Source organism: Oncorhynchus nerka, linkage group LG2, assembly GCF_034236695.1.
Source record: "Oncorhynchus nerka isolate Pitt River linkage group LG2, Oner_Uvic_2.0, whole genome shotgun sequence".
Lineage (NCBI taxonomy): Eukaryota > Metazoa > Chordata > Actinopteri > Salmoniformes > Salmonidae > Oncorhynchus > Oncorhynchus nerka.
This window is the reverse complement of record NC_088397.1, coordinates 95413185-95434337: the sequence shown is the minus strand read 5'-3', so window position 1 is coordinate 95434337 and position 21153 is coordinate 95413185. Positions and strand designations below refer to the sequence as shown.

General features: G+C 46.5%; 1 protein-coding gene across 2 annotated transcripts in view; it reads right to left on the bottom strand.

Moving 5' to 3' along the window:
- The window catches only part of vgll4b (vestigial-like family member 4b), a 127068-nt gene that overhangs the window by 2692 nt on the left and 103223 nt on the right, over positions 1-21153 (bottom strand). For both annotated transcript variants that reach the window (XM_065004474.1, XM_065004471.1), the window contains 2 exons: positions 1262-1496; positions 984-1113 (listed from right to left, as the gene is read on the bottom strand). In XM_065004474.1, coding sequence (XP_064860546.1) covers positions 984-1113; positions 1262-1496 — 365 coding nt within the window. The remainder of the gene's footprint in view (positions 1-983; positions 1114-1261; positions 1497-21153) is intronic.

Here is a 21153-nt window from a genome sequence, read left to right as displayed (position 1 = left end):
TCCTCTTCCCAGAGAGGTGTTCATCTCTGTCGGCGCGATGCACGGAGAAGCTCGGTGGCTGAACCGATTCCGACAACATATCCCGAAAGAACCATGTTTCGTCTACCTTGTTGTCCAGAGACAATTGGACATTGGCGAGTAGTATACTCGGAAGCGGTGGGCGGTGTGCACGTCTACGGAGCCTGACCAAGAGGCCGCTCAGTCTGCCTCTTCTGCATCGACGTTGTTTTGGGTCGGCTTCTGGGATTAGATCCAGGGTGGAGGTCTGAACAAAGGATCCGCTTGGGAAAGACATATTCCTGGTCATAATGTTGGCAAGTTGACGTCGCTCTTATATCCTGTAGTTCGTCCCGGCTGTATGTTAAGATAAGGTAACAATGTAAGAAATATTTTTAAAAAACGAAACACTGCAGAGTTTCCTAAGGACTCGAAGCGAGGCGACCTGTCGGCAAGATCTTGTGGTTCTGTACTGGTAGTAGTACAGTGCCTTGCGAAAGTATTCGGCCCCCTTGAACTTTGCGACCTTATGCCACATTTCAAGCTTCAAACAAAGATATAAAAATGAAAAAAGGAGGAATGGGAAAAAATGTCAGTCTCTCGATGTGCAAAACTGATAGAGACATACCCCAAGCGACTTACAGCTGTAATCGCAGCAAAAGGTGGCGCTACAAAGTATTAACTTAAGGGGGCTGAATAATTTTGCACGCCCAATTTTTCAGTTTTTGATTTGTTAAAAAAGTTTGAAATATCCAATAAATGTCGTTCCACTTCATGATTGTGTCCCACTTGTTGTTGATTCTTCACAAAAAAATACAGTTTTATATCTTTATGTTTGAAGCCTGAAATGTGGCAAAAGGTCGCAAAGTTCAAGGGGACCGAATACCTTCGCAAGGCACTGTATGTTATAATATTACAGTAGTATGCTACTTACAGCATACATGTACATATAATGTGTATAATATATATCATGGTATAGTACTTACAGTTGCTGGCTGGTCTCCTGCTGTAGTTGTTGGAACAGCCGTTGTTAGGCAGGTTGTTGGAACAGCCGTTGTTAGGCAGGTTACAGTTACGGTTGTTGGCCGGAGCGCACGTTATCACTGACGGACGATTCTAAACACACACACACACACACACACACACACACACACACACACACACACACACACACACACGTTTAGGCCTTTTGCATGTTGTTTGAAGACAACGTTTTACCTGCATGTTCTGAGCTTTGAAAGACTGTCGCTCTCTCTCTCTCTACCTGCTGGCGTTCCACAGGACTGACGGTGGGCGAGAGGGTGCGGGCGGCGGCCATGTTGTTTTTAGTCAGGGCGAGAGGCTGGTCCATGGCCAGGCAGGACATGTGGCGGTGGGGGGCGTACAGGTGGTGGTTGCCATGGAGACCCACGGAGGGGGCGGCGGCTCTCTCTATGGGGCTACGGCTGCGGTCCCTTGGGTCCTTGGAACTACGATAGTTTCCGTTGGAAGGCTTGCCTCTGTAGAGAGTAGGAGAAGAAACCTTTTATTGCCCAATGAAAACTTGTCTTCTGTTTTATTCCAACCCCTCTAAGACAGACAGAGAACGAAGGTAATTCAATAGGGCAACGAAAAACATTTCTACACTTCTTGTTGAACGAGCTCAGGTAGTCCTCCCTCTCCCTGTTTGGGTGTTTTCTTCTGTTTGGTGCCTGGTGAAAGAGGACCCAGGAGAACAAGAGGAGAACAAGGAGGAGGAGAGGGGGAGGGCCATGGATGTCAGTTCACAGCAACACAGCTATGGGCACCAGGTAGTCACAGCAACACAGCTATGGGCACCAGGTAGTCACAGCAACACAGCTATGGGCACCAGGTAGTCACAGCTATGGGCACCAGGTAGTCATAGCAACACAGCTATGGACACCAGGTAGTCACAGCAACACAGCTATGGACACCAGGTAGTCACAGCAACACAGCTATGGACACCAGGTAGTCACAGCAACAGACACCAGGTAGTCATAGCAACACAGCTATGGACACCAGGTAGTCACAGCAACAAACACCAGGTAGTCACAGCAACACAGCTATGGACACCAGGTAGTCACAGCAACACAGCTATGGACACCAGGTAGTCACAGCAACACAGCTATGGACACCAGGTAGTCACAGCAACAGACACCAGGTAGTCACAGCAACACAGCTATGGGCACCAGGTAGTCATAGCAACACAGCTATGGACACCAGCTAGTCACAGCAACACAGCTATGGACACCAGGTAGTCACAGCAACACAGCTATGGACACCAGGTAGTCACAGCAACAGACACCAGGTAGTCACAGCAACAGACACCAGGTAGTCACAGCAACACAGCTATGGACACCAGGTAGTCACAGCAACAGACACCAGGTAGTCATAGCAACACAGCTATAGACACCAGGTAGTCACTTAAATATTTCGACTAACCCATTCACCCTCTGAATGGCACACATACACAATCCATGTCTAAATTGTCTGAAGGCTTAAACATTCTTTAACCAGGTCTCCTCCCCTTCATCTTCACTGATTGAAGTGGATTTAACAGGTGACATCAATAAGGAATCATAGCTTTCACCTGGATTCACCTGGTCAGTCTGTCATGGAAAAAGCAGGTGTTGCTAATGTTTTGTACACAGTGTACGTACACTGAACAAATAGGATGGTTTGGGATGAGTTGGACCTTAGAGTGAAGGAAAAGCAGCCAACAAGTGCTCAGCATATGTGGGAACTCCTTCAAGACTGTTGGCAAAACATTCCTCATGAAGCTGGTTGAGAGAATTCCAAGAGTCTGCAAAGCTGTCATCAAGGCAAAGGGTGGCTACTTTAAAGAATCTAAAATCTATTTACTTTGTTGGTTACTACATGATTCCATATGTGTTATTTCATAGTTTTGATGTCTTCACTTTTATTCTACAATGTAGAAAATAGTAAAAATAAATGAGTAGATAGCTGTCTCCAAACTATTGACTGGTACTGTTTGAACTGTAACTCAGTCAAATCTTTGAAATTGATCCTTTTTCCTAATCTATGTACACACAATACCTCATAACGACAAAGCAAAAACTGTTAGAAATATTTGCTGTGGTAAGGCACACACCTGTCTATTTCATGTCCCACAGTTGACAGTGCATGTCAGAGCAAAAACCATGCCATGAGGTTTAAATAATTGTCCGTAGAGCTCAGAGACAGGATTGAGTCGAGGCACAGATCTGGGGAAGGGTACCAAAACATTGAAAGTCACGTTACGGCACGTCGTCACGTTACAGGAAGCAGTCACGTTACAGGAAGCCGTCACGTTACAGGAAGTCGTCACGTTACAGGAAGTCGTCACGTTACAGGAAGTCGTCCGTTACAGGAAGTCGTCACGTTACAGGAAGCCGTCACGTTACAGCACGTCGTCACGTTACAGGAAGTCGTCCGTTACAGGAAGCCGTCACGTTACAGGAAGTCGTCACGTTACAGGAAGCCGTCACGTTACAGGAAGCAGTCACGTTACAGGAAGCCGTCACGTTACAGGAAGTCGTCACGTTACAGGAAGCCGTCACGTTACAGGAAGCCGTCACGTTACAGGAAGCAGTCACGTTACAGGAAGTTGTCCGTTACAGGAAGTCGTCACGTTACAGGAAGTCGTCACGTTAATGAGAATGAGAATTTGTTCTTAACTGACTTGCCTAGTTAAAGGTTTCATTAAAAATATATATAATTATAATTAAAACACTCCCATACTGCACCAGGTCAAGGTCATGTTCAACTCTACTTTAATACAGTGCTTTTGAAGCCTGGGCCCCCCGAGGAGAGGTTGGAGAACCCCTACTTTAATACAGTGCTTTTGAAGCCTGGGGCCTGGGGGTCCCCCGAGGAGAGGTTGGAGAACCCCTGCTTTAATACACACCAGTTCAGCTATATTTCAGAACACCACCACAACAATACAAGGGGAATCACTGTTTACATTGTAAACAATGAGCCCTATTGATACATGTTACGACAGATCCATTAGCAGGTCTATTCTTCCACAAGGCAACTACAGAACTAGGACACTAGAGTATTGAGGAAAACATCTGCAGTCAGTCCACTGTTACATCTACCACGTGCCCCCCAGCCAACATCTTTATTTACCAACATAACAAATCTGGTCAGCTGAGGGTGGGGAGGGGAGGGTGTAGAGAGAGAGAGAGAGAGGGGTATGTAGAGAGAGAGAGAGAGAGGGGTATGTAGAGAGAGAGAGAGGGGTATGTAGAGAGAGAGAGAGAGGGGTATGTAGAGAGAGAGAGAGGGGTATGTAGAGAGAGAGAGGGGTGTAGAGAGAGAGGGGTGTAGAGAGAGAGAGAGGGTGTAGAGAGAGAGAGGGGTGTAGAGAGAGAGAGGGGTGTAGAGAGAGAGAGGGGTGTAGAGAGAGAGAGGGATGTAGAGAGAGAGAGAGGGGTGTTTAGAGAGAGAGAGGGGCGTAGAGAGAGAGAGGGGCGTAGAGAGAGAGAGAGGGGTGTAGAGAGACAGAGAGAGAGGGGTGTAAGAGAGACAGAGAGAGGGGTGTAGAGAGAGAGAGAGGGTGTAGAGAAGAGAGAGAGGGGTGTAGAGAGAGAGAGAGGGGTGTAGAGAGAGACAGAGAGAGAGGGGTGTAGAGAGAGAGAGGGTGTAGAGAGAGAGAGGGGGAGAGAGAGGGTGTAGAGAGAGAGGGGTGTAGAGAGAGAGAGGGGTGTAGAGAGAGAGAGAGAGAGGGGGTGTAGAGAGAAAGATAGAGAGAGTGGGGTGTAGAGAGAGAGAGAGAGAGTGGGGGTGTAGAGAGAGAGAGAGAGAGGGTGTAGAGAGAGAGAGAGAGGGGTGTAGAGAGAGAGAGGGGTGTAGAGAGAGAGAGAGTGGGGTGTAGAGAGAGAGAGAGGGGTGTGTAGAGAGAGAGAGAGGGGTGTAGAGAGAGAGAGAGGGGTGTAGAGAGACAGAGAGGGGGTGTAGAGAGAGAGAGGGTGTAGAGAGAGAGAGAGAGGGTGTAGAGAGAGAGAGAGAGGGTGTAGAGAGAGAGAGAGAGGGTGTAGAGAGAGAGAGGGGTGTAGAGAGAGAGAGAGGGGTGTAGAGAGATGGGAGAGAGAGAGATGGGTGTAGAGAGAGAGATGGGTGTAGAGAGAGAGATGGGTGTAGAGAGAGAGAGGGTGTAGAGAGAGAGAGAGGGTGTAGAGAGAGAGAGAGGGGTGTAGAGAGAGAGAGAGGGGTGTAGAGAGAGAGAGAGGGGTGTAGAGAGAGAGAGAGAGGGTGTAGAGAGAGAGATGGGAGAGAGAGATGGGTGTAGAGAGAGAGAGAGAGAGGGGGTGTAGAGACAGAGAGAGTGGGGGTGTAGAGAGAGAGAGAGAGGGGTGTAGAGAGAGAGAGAGAGGGGTGTAGAGAGAGAGAGAGAGAGGGTGTAGAGAGAGAGAGAGAGAGAGAGGTGAGAGAGAGAGAGAGAGAGAGGTGTAGAGAGAGAGAGAGAGTGGGGGTGTAGAGAGAGAGAGAGTGGGGTGAGAGAGAGGGGTGTAGAGAGAGAGAGGGTGTAGAGAGAGAGATGGGTGTAGAGGAGAGAGAGAGAGGGTGTGTAGAGAGAGAGAGGGTGTAGAGAGAGAGGGTGTAGAGAGAGAGAGGGGTGTAGAGAGAGAGAGAGAGGGGTGTAGAGAGAGAGAGAGAGGGGTGTAGAGAGAGAGAGAGAGGGGTGTAGAGAGAGAGAGAGGGGTAGAGAGAGAGAGAGAGAGAGGGGTGAGAGAGAGAGGGTGTAGAGAGAGAGAGAGGTGTAGAGAGAGAGAGAGGGTGTAGAGAGAGAGAGAGAGGGTGTAGAGAGAGAGAGAGGGGTGAGAGAGAGAGAGAGGGGTGTAGAGAGAGAGAGAGGGGTGTAGAGAGAGAGAGAGAGTGAGAGAGAGGTGAGAGAGAGGGTGTAGAGAGAGAGAGGGTGTAGAGAGAGAGAGAGTGGGGGTGTAGAGAGAGTGTAGAGAGAGTGGGGGTGAGAGAGAGAGAGAGGGGGTGAGAGAGAGAGAGAGAGAGGGGGTGTAGAGAGAGAGGAGAGAGAGAGAGAGAGAGGGTGTAGAGAGAGAGAGGAGAGAGAGAGAGAGAGAGAGAGAGAGAGTAGAGAGAGAGAGAGAGAGAGGGGGTGTAGAGAGAGAGAGAGAGAGAGGGGGTGTAGAGAGAGAGAGGGGTGTAGAGAGAGAGGGGGTGAGAGAGAGAGAGAGAGTGGGGTGTAGAGAGAGAGAGTGGGGTGTAGAGAGAGAGAGGTGTAGAGAGAGAGAGGGGTGTGTAGAGAGAGAGAGGGTGTAGAGAGAGAGAGAGAGGGGTGTAGAGAGAGAGAGAGAGGGGTGTAGAGAGAGAGAGAGAGGGGTGTAGAGAGAGAGAGGGGTGGAGAGAGAGAGAGAGGGGTGTAGAGAGAGAGAGAGGGGTGTAGAGAGAGAGAGAGAGAGGGGTGTAGAGAGAGAGAGAGAGGGGTGTAGAGAGAGAGAGAGAGGGGTGTAGAGAGAGAGAGAGAGGGGTGTAGAGAGAGAGAGAGAGGGGTGTAGAGAGAGAGAGAGAGGGGTGTAGAGAGAGAGAGGATGTAGAGAGAGAGGGTGTAGAGAGAGAGAGAGGGGTGTAGAGAGAGAGAGAGAGGGGTGAGAGAGAGGGGGTGTAGAGAGAGAGAGAGGGGTGTAGAGAGAGAGAGAGGGGTGTAGAGAGAGAGAGAGGGGTGTAGAGAGAGAGAGGGGGTGTAGAGACAGAGAGAGAGGGGTGTAGCGAGACAGAGAGAGAGAGGGTGTAGAGAGAGAGATGGGTGTAGAGAGAGAGAGGGGTAGAGAGAGAGAGAGAGAGGTGTAGAGAGAGAGAGAGAGGGGTGTAGAGAGAGAGAGAGAGAGAGAGGGGTGTAGAGAGAGAGAGAGAGGGGTAGAGAGAGAGAGAGGGGGGGTGTAGAGAGAGAGAGAGAGAGGGGGTGTAGAGAGAGAGAGAGAGAGGGGAGAGGGGTGTAGAGACAGAGAGAGAGGGGTGTAGAGAGAGAGAGAGGGGGGTGTAGAGAGAGAGATGGGTGTAGAGAGAGAGAGGGGGTGTAGAGAGAGAGAGGGGTGTAGAGAGAGAGAGAGGGGTGAGAGAGAGAGAGGGGTGTAGAGAGAGAGAGAGAGAGTGGGGGTGTAGAGAGAGAGAGAGAGTGGGGGTGTAGAGAGAGAGAGAGAGAGAGAGTGGGGGTGTAGAGAGAGAGACGGGGGTGTAGAGAGAGAGGGGGTGTAGAGAGAGAGAGGGGGGTGTAGAGAGAGAGAGGGGGGTGTAGAGAGAGAGGGGTGTGTAGAGAGAGAGAGAGAGAGAGAGAGAGAGGGGTGTAGAGAGAGAGAGAGACAGAGAGAGAGAGAGAGAGAGAGGGGTGTAGAGAGAGAGAGAGAAAGAGGTAGTACATACATGTGACACTAGCAATGAGAGAATGAACTGCGCTCTCTCCTACTTTCTGTAGTTTCCAGGGTATTTCTACGAGTAGTAAACTGGGCTCCACTCTCAGCCTCCTCCCTCAGTACACCTCCCCAGCATGCTTCCTCTGTCTTTAGGCTGGGTCCCTACAGGCCCCTACGAGTCAACAGCCACCAACAAGCTTCAGTTTGGTGGAGGAGACTTGACTTACTCTCAAAATAATGCATTCTGTTTGTTCTACCTTATTGGTTTAGACTAGAGGCTCAAATATAGACCACAGCCTGTCCATGAAAAGATTTCCAACAACTGGAGTTTGTTGCTGTCAATGTTTAGCACCACATTAAAATAACCTCCCAGTTTAGATTAAAAGAGCAGAGTTAAGTAGAGTACTGAGAGTAGAGCAGAGTTAAGTAGAGTACAGAGAGTAAGTAGAGTACTGAGAGTAGAGCAGAGTTAAGTAGAGTACTGAGAGCAAGTAGAGTAGAGTTAAGTAGAGTACTGAGAGTAAGTAGAGTACTGAGAGTAGAGTAGAGTACTGAGAGTAGAGTACTGAGAGTAGAGTAGAGTTAAGTAGAGTACTGAGAGTAAGTAGAGTACTGAGAGTAGAGTAGAGTACTGAGAGTAGAGTAGAGTACTGAGAGTAGAGTACTGAGAGTAGAGTACTGAGAGTAGAGTAGAGTTAAGTAGAGTACTGAGGGTAAGTAGAGTTAAGTAGAGTACTGAGAGTAGAGTACTGAGAGTAGAGCAGAGTTAAGTAGAGTACTGAGAGTAGAGTAGAGTTAAGTAGAGCACTGAGAGTAGAGCAGAGTTAAGTAGAGTACTGAGGGTAAGTAGAGCAGAGTTAAGTAGAGCACTGAGAGTAAGTAGAGTTAAGTAGAGTACTGAGAGTAAGTAGAGTTAAGTAGAGTACTGAGAGTAGAGCAGAGTTAAGTAGAGTACTGAGAGTAAGTAGAGTACTGAGAGTAGAGCAGAGTTGAGTAGAGGACTGAGAGTAAGTAGAGTACTGAGAGTAGAGCAGAGTTGAGTAGAGTACTGAGAGTACCCCATCCATGTTATTAGTGTTCCCTAGAGAGGAGTCTCAACATGTTCTGTCTCGGTTTCTACCTGAGCTCTTCAACTTCACCCAGCAAGCTGAAGCAGCAGACCACAGAAAAGGGGAGACATCACGTCCCCCTCCCCCCTTCACTCCAACCTTTACAGAAAAGGGAAGACATCACGTCCCCCCTTCACTCCAACCTTTACAGAAGAGAGGAGACATCACGTCCCCCCTTCACTCCAACCTTTACAGAAGAGAGGAGACATCACGTCCCCCCTTCACTCCAACCTTTACAGAAAAGGGAAGACATCACGTCCCCCCTTCACTCCAACCTTTACAGAAGAGAGGAGACATCACGTCCCCCCTTCACTCCAACCTTTACAGAAGAGAGGAGACATCACGTCCCCCCTTCACTCCAACCTTTACAGAAGAGAGGAGACATCACGTCCCCCTCCCCCCTTCACTCCAACCTTTACAGAAATGACATGAGGTTATGCTATACATATGGCATGAGGGTATGCTATACAAATGACATGAGGTTATGCTATACAAATGGCATGGGGGTATGTTATACAAATGGCATGAGGTTATGCTATACAAATGGCATGAGGGTATGCTATACAAATGGCATGAGGGTATGCTATACAAATGGCATGGGGGTATGCTATACAAATGGCATGAGGTTTTGAGGGTATGAGGGTATGCTATACAAATGGCATGAGGGTATGCTATACAAATGACATGAGGTTATGCTATACAAATGGCATGGGGGTATGTTATACAAATGGCACGGGGGTATGTTATACAAATGGCACGAGGGTACGCTATACAAATGGCATGAGGTTACGCTATACAAATGGCATGAGGGTATGCTATACAAATGGCACGAGGGTATGCTATACAAATGGCACGAGGGTATGCTATACAAATGGCACGAGGGTATGCTATACAAATGGCACGAGGGTATGCTATACAAATGGCACGAGGGTATGCTATACAAATGGCACGAGGGTATGCTATACAAATGGCACGAGGGTATGCTATACAAATGGATGGAAAGCGGTTTTGGGGGTTTAGCATATGACATAAAGTAAATGTAAATCATAAAGTAAATCTTCAACATATATATCAACGAATTGGCACTAGAACAGCCTGCAGCACACGACCTCACCCTCCTAGAATCAGAATCCAAATGTTTGCTGATGATCTGGTGCTTCTGTCACCAACCAAGGAGGGCCTACAGCAGCACCTAGATCTTCTGCACAGATTCTGTCAGACCTGGTCCCTGACAGTAAATCTCAGTAAGACCAAAAAATAATGGTGTTCCAAAAAAGGTCCAGTCGCCAGGACCACAAATACAAATTCTATCTAGACGCTGTCGCCCTAGAGCACACAAAGAATTACACCTACTTTGGCCTAAACATCAACGCCACAGGTAACTTCCTGTGGACAATCTAAGTGACGAGGAAAGAAGGGCATTCTATGACATCAAAATGAACATAACACTCAACATCCCAATTAGGATCTGGTTTAAAATACTTCCCATCCGTTATCGAACCCATTTCCCGCTGTTGTTGTGAGGTCTGTGGTCCACCCACCAACTAAGAATCTACCAAAATGGGACAAAGGCACAATTGAGAGTCTACATGCGGAATTCTGTAAAAATATACTTTGTGTACAACGCAAAACCCCAAACAATACACAGCAGAATTAGGACGATACACACTAGTTATTTACATCCAGAAAAGAGCTGTTCAATTCTACAAACATCTAAAAGGTAGTGATGCCCACACATTACACAACAAATCCCTCACGTAGAGAGAGAGATGAGCCTAGAGAAGAGTCCCCTCAGCCATCTGGTTCTGAGACTGTTCACAAACACAAACAGACCCCACAGAGCCCTCACCTACAGAGAGATGAACCTAGAGAAGAGTCCCCTCAGCCATCTGGTTCTGAGACTCTGTTAACAAACACACCCCACAGAGCCCTAACCTACAGAGAGATGAGCCTAGAGAAGAGTCCCCTCAGCCATCTGGTTCTGAGACTGTTCACAAACACAAACAGACCCCACAGAGCCCTCACCTACAGAGAGATGAACCTAGAGAAGAGTCCCCTCAGCCATCTGGTTCTGAGACTCTGTTAACAAACACACTCCACAGAGCCCTAACCTACAGAGAGATGAGCCTAGAGAAGAGTCCCCTCAGCCATCTGGTTCTGAGTCTGTTCACAAACACAAACAGACCCCACAGAGCCCTCACCTACAGAGAGATGAACCTAGAGAAGAGTCCCCTCAGCCAGCTGGTTCTGAGACTGTTCACAAACACAAACAGACCCCTCACCTACAGAGATATGAACCTAGAGAAGAGTCCCCTCAGTCAGCTGGTTCTGAGACTGTTCACAAACACAAACAGACCCCTCACCTACAGAGAGATGAGCCTAGAGAAGAGTCCCCTCAGCCATCTGGTTCTGAGACTCTGTTCACAAACAGACCCAACAGAACCCTAACCTACAGAGAGATGAGCCTAGAGAAGAGTCCCCTCAGCCATCTGGTTCTGAGACTCTGTTCACAAACAGACTCCACAGAACCCCTGGACAGCAACACATTTAGACCCAACTCAATTATAAAAACGCAAAAACATAACTATTTGACACACTGGAAAGAAACAAAAACAGAGCAAACTAGAATGCTGTAAACAGAGAGTACAGAGTGGCAGAATACCTGTCCACTGTGACTGACCCAAACTTAATGAAAGCTTCGACTATGTACAGACTCAGTGAGCATAGCCTTGCTATTGAGAAAGGCCGCCGTAGGCAGACATGGCTCTCAAGAGAAGACCGGCTATGTGCTCACTGCCCACAAAATGAGGTGGAAACTGAGCTGCACTTCCTAACCTCCTGCCAAATGTATGACCATATTAGAGACACATATTTCCCCCAAGAATTTGAAAACAAATCAAACATTGATAAATTCCCATATGGCGAAAAACCGCAGTGTGTTACCACAGCAGCAAGATGTGGCTCGTTGCCATGAGAATAAGGTCACCCAGTGGAAGACAAACATTGTAAATACAACCTATATTTATTTTCCCTTTCATACTTTCAACTACTTTACACATTATTACAACCGTGTACATAGCCAATAATATAACATTTGAAACGTCTATATTATTTTAATAGATCACTGTGTGTATGGTCAGTCACTAGATAAAGTATGATGATGTGCAGTTCTATATATTATTATATATTAGATACAGGGTGTTATTAGTGGTCGTGTGATGGCAGAACCCACAGGTTTCTATTCAGTCATAGACCATTAAAAACACGTTCTGGTCGACCATTAAAAACACGTTCTGGTAGACCATTAAAAACACGTTCTGGTCGACCATTAAAAACACGTTCTGGTCGACCATTAAAAAACACGTTCTGGTCGACCATTAAAAACACGTTCTGGTCGACCATTAAAAACACGTTCTGGTCGACCATTAAAAACACGTTCTGGTAGACCATTAAAAACACGTTCTGGTAGACCATTAAAAACACGTTCTGGTCGACCATTAAAAACACGTTCTGGTCGACCATTAAAAAACACGTTCTGGTCGACCATTAAAAACACGTTCTGGTAGACCATTAAAAACACGTTCTGGTCGACAGCTGCGATTGGGAAAAACACCAAGACTTAAAACAACCATTAAGTGTCTTACAAAATCCCAGACTGCAGCTTTAATCCATGTTTTACTGCAGCTTTAATCCATGTTTTACTGCAGCTTTAATCCATGTTATACTGCAGCTTTAATCCATGTTATACTGCAGCTTTAATCCATGTTTTACTGCAGCTTTAATCCATGTTTTACTGCAGCTTTAATCCATGTTTTACTGCAGCTTTAATCCATGTTTTACTGCAGCTTTAATCCATGTTATACTGCAGCTTTAATCCATGTTTTACTGCAGCTTTAATCCATGTTATACTGCAGCTTTAATCCATGTTTTACTGCAGCTTTAATCCATGTTTTACTGCAGCTTTAATCCATGTTTTACTGCAGCTTTAATCCATGTTTTACTGTAGCAGTTCGAGTCAACCTCAAGTACTAACCCATATGTTAATGTGACAGAATACTAACCCATATTTACATTTACATTTAAGTCATTTAGCAGACGCTCTTATCCAGAGCGACTTACAAATTGGTGCTTTCACCTTATGACATCCAGTGGAACAGCCACTTTACAATAGTGCATCTAGGTCTTTTAAGGGGGGGAGGGGGAGAAGGATTACTTTATCCTATCCTAGGTATTCCTTAAAGAGGTGGGGTTTCAGGTGTCTCCGGAAGGTGGTGATTGACTCCGCTGTCCTGGCGTCGTGAGGGAACCCATATGTTAATGTGACAGAATACTAACCCATAAGTTAATGTGACAGAATACTAACCCATATGTTAATGAACAATGCTTAGACAGAATACTAACCCATATGTTAATGAACAATGCTGAGACAGAATACTAACCCATAAGTTAATGTGACAGAATACTAACCCATATGTTAATGAACAATGCTGAGACAGAATACTAACCCATATGTTAATGTGACAGAATACTAACCCATAAGTTAATGTGACAGAATACTAACCCATATGTTAATGAACAATGCTGGGACAGAATACTAACCCATATGTTAATGAACAATGCTGAGACAGAATACTAACCCATATGTTAATGTGACAGAATACTAACCCATAAGTTAATGTGACAGAATACTAACCCATAAGTTAATGTGACAGAATACTAACCCATATGTTAATGAACAATGCTTAGACAGAATACTAACCCATATGTTAATGAACAATGCTGAGACAGAATACTAACCCATATGTTAATGTGACAGAATACTAACCCATAAGTTAATGTGACAGAATACTAACCCATATGTTAATGAACAATGCTGGGACAGAATACTAACCCATATGTTAATGAACAATGCTGAGACAGAATACTAACCCATATGTTAATGTGACAGAATACTAACCCATAAGTTAATGTGACAGAATACTAACCCATATGTTAATGAACAATGCTTAGACAGAATACTAACCCATATGTTAATGAACAATGCTGAGACAGAATACTAACCCATATGTTAATGTGACAGAATACTAACCCATATGTTAATGTGACAGAATACTAACCCATATGTTAATGAACAATGCATAGACAGAATACTAACCCATATGTTAATGAACAATGCTGAGACAGAATACTAACCCATATGTTAATGTGACAGAATACTAACCCATAAGTTAATGTGACAGAATACTAACCCATATGTTAATGAACAATGCTGGGACAGAATACTAACCCATATGTTAATGTGACAGAATACTAACCCATAAGTTAATGTGACAGAATACTAACCCATATGTTAATGAACAATGCTTAGACAGAATACTAACCCATATGTTAATGTGACAGAATACTAACCCAGTTAGTTAAATGTGACAGAATACTAACCCATAAGTTAATGTGACAGAATACTAACCCAGTTAGTTAAATGTGACAGAATACTAACCCATATGTTAATGTGACAGAATACTAACCCATATGTTAATGAACAATGCTTAGACAGAATACTAACCCATATGTTAATGTGACAGAATACTAACCCAGTTAGTTAAATGTGACAGAATACTAACCCATATGTTAATGTGACAGAATACTAACCCATATGTTAATGAACAATGCTTAGACAGAATACTAACCCATATGTTAATGAACAATGCTGGGACAGAATACTAACCCATATGTTAATGAACAATGCTTAGACAGAATACTAACCCATATGTTAATGTGACAGAATACTAACCCAGTTAGTTAAATGTGACAGAATACTAACCCATAAGTTAATGTGACAGAATACTAACCCATAAGTTAATGTGACAGAATACTAACCCATAAGTTAATGTGACAGAATACTAACCCATATGTTAATGTGACAGAATACTAACCCAGTTAGTTAATGTGACAGAATACTAACCCAGTTAGTTAATGTGACAGAATACTAACCCAGTTAGTTAAATGTGACAGAATACTAACCCAGTTAGTTAAATGTGACAGAATACTAACCCATAAGTTAAATGTGACAGAATACTAACCCAGTTAGTTAAATGTGACAGAATACTAACCCAGTTAGTTAATGTGACAGAATACTAACCCAGTTAGTTAATGTGACAGAATACTAACCCAGTTAGTTAAATGTGACAGAATACTAACCCAGTTAGTTAAATGTGACAGAATACTAACCCAGTTAGTTAAATGTTACAGAATACTAACCCAGTTGGTTAATGTGACAGAATACTAACCCAGTTAGTTAATGTGACAGAATACTAACCCAGTTAGTTAATGTGACAGAATACTAACCCAGTTAGTTAATGTGACAGAATACTAACCCAGTTAGTTAATGTGACAGAATACTAACCCAGTTAGTTAATGTGACAGAATACTAACCCAGTTAGTTAAATGTGACAGAATACTAACCCAGTTAGTTAAATGTGACAGAATACTACCCCAGTTAGTTAAATGTGACAGAATACTACCCCAGTTAGTTAAATGTGACTACGTAGCTTTGTATACGTTTTTGTGTACTTTAGTTACGCTAACTACTTTCCGGAGAGTCTGAGAAAACCTTGAAAGTCCACTGGTCTTTGTAGTTCTATGGTTATTCATCAGACTTCTCTTAGAACAGCAAAGTGATTCATTTGACAAGTTCCTGATTGTTACAGTCTCTTGTTGACAGATATAGGGTTGGACTGCACTTCATAAGAGAACAAATGTTAGTTAGCTAGGATACTTTATTCAGAAGCAAAGAGGGTGTCGTCTTGTGTGTGAAAATGGCCTAGAGAGCAATAAAACCCCAGAGCTTTTTTCTCACAATTGTGTTTCAGTGTCGTTTGTTTGAGAAGAAACCCCACAACTGTTGATGGGCTGGGTTTGGTTTATATTTCTGCTTCAACTCACTGAGTAAGTGGAGCCTCTCTCTCTCTCACTGTGTGTGTGTGTGTGTGTGACCTTGCAGTCTCACAGGAAACATCTGGGAAGAATCAGGCAGGAGGGAGGCACAACCACAGGTTCTCACAAACACACACACAGTGAGTAGAGCAGGGAGAACCACAGGTTATGAACATTGCTCCTGCTATACTGCCAGCGTCATACAAACCACAGGGCTCTGTAGGTCCCAAACAGCTACTCTCTCTCTCTCTCTCTCTCTCTCTCTCTCTCTCTCTCTCTCTCTCTCTCTCTCTCTCTCTCTCTCTCTCTCTCTCTCTCTCTCTCTCTCTCTCTCTCTCTCTCTCTCTCTCTCTCTCTCTCTCTCTCTCTCTCTCTCTCTCTCTCTCTCTCTCTCTCTCTCTCTCTCTCTCTCTCTCTCCCTCTCTCTCTCTCTCTCTCCCTCCCTCTCTCAATCTCTGGGGGAAAAAACCTGGGAAAATCCTCTGCATTATCATCATTAACAGCAGACTCGTACATTTTCCAAAGTGAAAACAATGTACTGAGCAAATGTCAAATTTGATTTTTTACCAAATTACTGTACGACAGACCACCCGGACTCACCCTACTAGAATCTGAAGTCACATGTCTAAAAAACGCAAAGTCTTCTCATGCTTTGTTGATTTCAAAAAAACTTTTGGCTCAATTTGGCATGATGGTCTGCTATACAAACTGAGGGTCTGCTATACAGACTGAGGGTCTGCTGTACAAACTGAGGGTCTGCTATACAAACCGAGGGTCTGCTATACAAACTGAGGGTCTGCTATACAAACTGAGGGTCTGCTATACAAACTGAGGGTCTGCTATACAGACTGAGGGTCTGCTATACAAACTGAGGGTCTGCTATACAAACTGAGGGTCTGCTATACAAACTGAGGGTCTGCTATACAGACTGAGGGTCTGCTATACAAACTGAGGGTCTGCTATACAAACTGAGGGTCTGCTATATAAACTGAGGGTCTGCTATACAAACTGAGGGTCTGCTATATAAACTGAGGGTCTGCTATACAAACTGAGGGTCTGCTATACAAACTGAGGGTCTGCTATACAAACTGAGGGTCTGCTATACAAACTGATGGGAAGGGGTGTTGGGGGGGGGACATATATGACACCCCAAGGCCATGTACACAAACAACAAGTGTGCTGTTACAATTGGCAAGACACACACATTTCTTTCCACAGGGCCGTGGGGTGAGACAGGGATGCAGTTTAAGCCCCACCGTCTTCAACACACACACATATATATATATATCTCAATGAATTGGCGAGGGCAGTCTGCAGCACCCGGACTCACCCTACTAGAATCTGAAGTCACATGTCTACAGTTTGCTGATGACCTGCTGCACCTAGACAACAACAACGGGTTGGAGCGAGCGGTCGCATCTGCACTCGGTCCGCAGGAGACACTGCTAGCTAGCCAACGTCTACCGAACAGAACTTCCGCACTCAACAATCCGGTCGCATTTCGCTTCGCTCCACAGGTAGTATCACATTTTTTTTATTTCATTTCATTACAGTACAACGGCTTGATTTGTTTGATCGTAGCTAGCTACATAGCCGTCTTTGTATCAAAGATAATTGTGTAGTCTAGAGCGATTTCCTAGGTTAGCTAGCCAGCTATTGTCGTTCTTTTAACGCAACGTAACGTAATCAACACTGCTAGCTAGCCAGCTAGCCCCGAATAGCAGCACAGTAGAAACTATTACACTCAACGGAACGACTTGATTAGTGTAGTGTCAACAACGCAGCCACTGCCAGCTAGCCTACTTCAGCAGTACTGTATCATTTTAATCATTTTAGTCAATAAGATTCTTGCTACGTAAGCTTAACTTTCTGAACACTCGAGACGTGTAGTCCACTTGTCATTCCAATCTCCTTTGCATTAGCGTAGCCTCTTGTGTAGCCTGTCAACTATGTGTCTGTCTATCCCTGTTCTCTCCTCTCTGCACAGACCATACAAACGCTCCACAACGCGTGGCCGCGGCCACCCTAATCTGGTGGTCCCAGCGCGCACGACCCACGTGGAGTTCCAGGTCTCCGGTAGCCTCTGGAACTGCCGATCTGCGGCCAACAAGGCAGAGTTCATCTCAGCCTATGCCTCCCTCCAGTCCCTCGACTTCTTGGCACTGACGGAAACATGGATCACCACAGACAACACTGCTACTCCTACTGCTCTCTCTTCGTCTGCCCACGTGTTCTCGCACACCCCGAGAGCATCTGGTCAGCGGGGTGGTGGCACCGGGATCCTCATCTCTCCCAAGTGGTCATTCTCTCTTTCTCCCCTTACCCATCTGTCTATCGCCTCCTTTGAATTCCATGCTGTCACAGTTACCAGCCCTTTCAAGCTTAACATCCTTATCATTTATCGCCCTCCAGGTTCCCTCGGAGAGTTCATCAATGAGCTTGACGCCTTGATAAGCTCCTTTCCTGAGGACGGCTCACCTCTCACAGTTCTGGGCGACTTTAACCTCCCCACGTCTACCTTTGACTCATTCCTCTCTGCCTCCTTCTTTCCACTCCTCTCCTCTTTTGACCTCACCCTCTCACCTTCTCCCCCTACTCACAAGGCAGGAAATACGCTCAACCTCATCTTTCTAACCCTAACCCTAACCCTCCCTGCGGACCTGACATCCTTTCACTCCCTCCTCTCTACATTTTCCTCTTCTCTCTCTGCTGCTAAAGCCACTTTCTACCACTCTAAATTCCAAGCATCTGCCTCTAACCCTAGGAAGCTCTTTGCAACCTTCTCCTCCCTCCTGAATCCTCCCCCCCCTCTCTGCAGATGACTTCGTCAACCATTTTGAAAAGAAGGTCGACGACATCCGATCCTCGTTTGCTAAGTCAAACGACACCGCTGGTTCTGCTCACACTGCCCTACCCTGTGCTCTGACCTCTTTCTCCCCTCTCTCTCCAGATGAAATCTCGCGTCTTGTGACGGCCGGCCGCCCAACAACCTGCCCGCTTGACCCTATCCCCTCCTCTCTTCTCCAGACCATTTCCGGAGACCTTCTCCCTTACCTCACCTCGCTCATCAACTCATCCCTGACCGCTGGCTACGTCCCTTCCGTCTTCAAGAGAGCGAGAGTTGCACCCTTCTGAAAAAACCTACACTCGATCCCTCCGATGTCAACAACTACAGACCAGTATCCCTTCTTTCTTTTCTCTCCAAAACTCTTGAACGTGCCGTCCTTGGCCAGCTCTCCCGCTATCTCTCTCAGAATGACCTTCTTGATCCAAATCAGTCAGGTTTCAAGACTAGTCATTCAACTGAGACTGCTCTTCTCTGTATCACGGAGGCGCTCCGCACTGCTAAAGCTAACTCTCTCTCCTCTGCTCTCATCCTTCTAGACCTATCGGCTGCCTTCGATACTGTGAACCATCAGATCCTCCTCTCCACCCTCTCCGAGTTGGGCATCTCCGGCGCGGCCCACGCTTGGATTGCGTCCTACCTGACAGGTCGCTCCTACCAGGTGGCGTGGCGAGAATCCGTCTCCACACCACGTGCTCTCACCACTGGTGTCCCCCAGGGCTCTGTTCTAGGCCCTCTCCTATTCTCGTTATACACCAAGTCACTTGGCTCTGTCATAATCTCACATGGTCTCTCCTATCATTGCTATGCAGACGACACACAATTAATCTTCTCCTTTCCCCCTTCTGATGACCAGGTGGCGAATCGCATCTCTGCATGTCTGGCAGACATATCAGTGTGGATGACGGATCACCACCTCAAGCTGAACCTCGGCAAGACGGAGCTGCTCTTCCTCCCGGGGAAGGACTGCCCGTTCCATGATCTCGCCATCACGGTTGACAACTCCATTGTGTCCTCCTCCCAGAGCGCTAAGAACCTTGGCGTGATCCTGGACAACACCCTGTCGTTCTCAACTAACATCAAGGCGGTGGCCCGTTCCTGTAGGTTCATGCTCTACAACATCCGCAGAGTACGACCCTGCCTCACACAGGAAGTGGCGCAGGTCCTAATCCAGGTACTTGTCATCTCCCGTCTGGATTACTGCAACTCACTGTTGGCTGGGCTCCCTGCCTGTGCCATTAAACCCCTACAACTCATCCAGAACGCCGCAGCCCGTCTGGTGTTCAACCTTCCCAAGTTCTCTCACGTCACCCCGCTCCTCCGCTCTCTCCACTGGCTTCCAGTTGAAGCTCGCATCCGCTACAAGACCATGGTGCTTGCCTACGGAGCTGTGAGGGGAACGGCACCTCAGTACCTCCAGGCTCTGATCAGGCCCTACACCCAAACAAGGGCACTGCGTTCATCCACCTCTGGCCTGCTCGCCTCCCTACCACTGAGGAAGTACAGTTCCCGCTCAGCCCAGTCAAAACTGTTCGCTGCTCTGGCCCCCCAATGGTGGAACAAACTCCCTCACGACGCCAGGACAGCGGAGTCAATCACCACCTTCCGGAGACACCTGAAACCCCACCTCTTTAAGGAATACCTAGGATAGGATAAAGTAATCCCTCTCACCCCCCCCCCTTAAAAGATTTAGATGCACTACTGTTCCACTGGATGTCATAAGGTGAATGCACCGATTTGTAAGTCGCTCTGGATAAGAGCGTCTGCTAAATGACTTAAATGTAATGTAAATGATTTCTGCACAGACTCTGTCAGACCTGGGCCATGAAATTAAATTTCAGTAAGACAAACATTATGGTTGTTCAGACTCTGTTTTCAGATGTAAGAGAATAAATCCGTACTGCCCTGCCCACTTCACTGTTGCTCCAAGCAAAGGAAACTGCAGTTCTGAAATACATCAAAAAGCGTGAAGACTTCTGCCTGAAGCCCCTAAACGCCACAGCGTACATGTTGGACCCCAAGTATACTGGCAAGAGCATCCTGTCTGGTGCAGAGATCAACAAGGCCTATGGTGTCATCACTACTGTGTCTCGCCACCTTGGCCTGGATGAGGACAAGGTTCTTGGCAGTCTGGCGAAGTACACTTCCAAGCAAGGGCTTTGGGATGGAGATGCAATATGGCAGTCGTGCCAACATGTCTCCTCAGCCACCTAGTGGAAGGGACTTTGTGGATCTGAGGCTCTTTCCCCTGTTGCCTCCATCATCCTCCAAATCCCGCCTCAGAGCGCAACTGGTCCTTGTTTGGAAACACACACACACCAAAGCACGCAACACGCTGACCAATACAAGGGTTGAAAAATTGGTGGCCATCCGGGCAAATATGAGGCTTTTTGAGCCTGACAACGAGCCATCCTCAACAAGGTTGGAAAGTGACAGTGAAGATGAGGCCTCAGAGTCTGATGTTCAAGAGGTGGACATTGAGGAGGTCCAGGGAGAAGATGGAAGCCTGAGAGGAAGACAACCATGAGAACATCCCCTCTCTCTCTACTGTCCAGTTGGCTGGGGGGTCATGAGAACATCCCCTCTCTACTGTCCAGTTGGCTGGGGGAGTCATGAGAACATCCCCTCTCTCTCTACTGTCCAGTTGGCTGGGGGGGTCATGAGAACATCCCCTCTCTCTCTACTGTCCAGTTGGCTGGGGGGGTCATGAGAACATCCCCTCTCTCTCTACTGTCCAGTTGGCTGGGGGGCCATGAGAACATCCCTCTCTCTCTACTGTCCAGTTGGCTGGGGGTCATGAGAACATCCCTCTCTCTCTACTGTCCAGTTGGCTGGGGGGTCATGAGAACATCCCCTCTCTCTCTACTGTCCAGTTGGCTGGGGGGGCCATGAGAACATC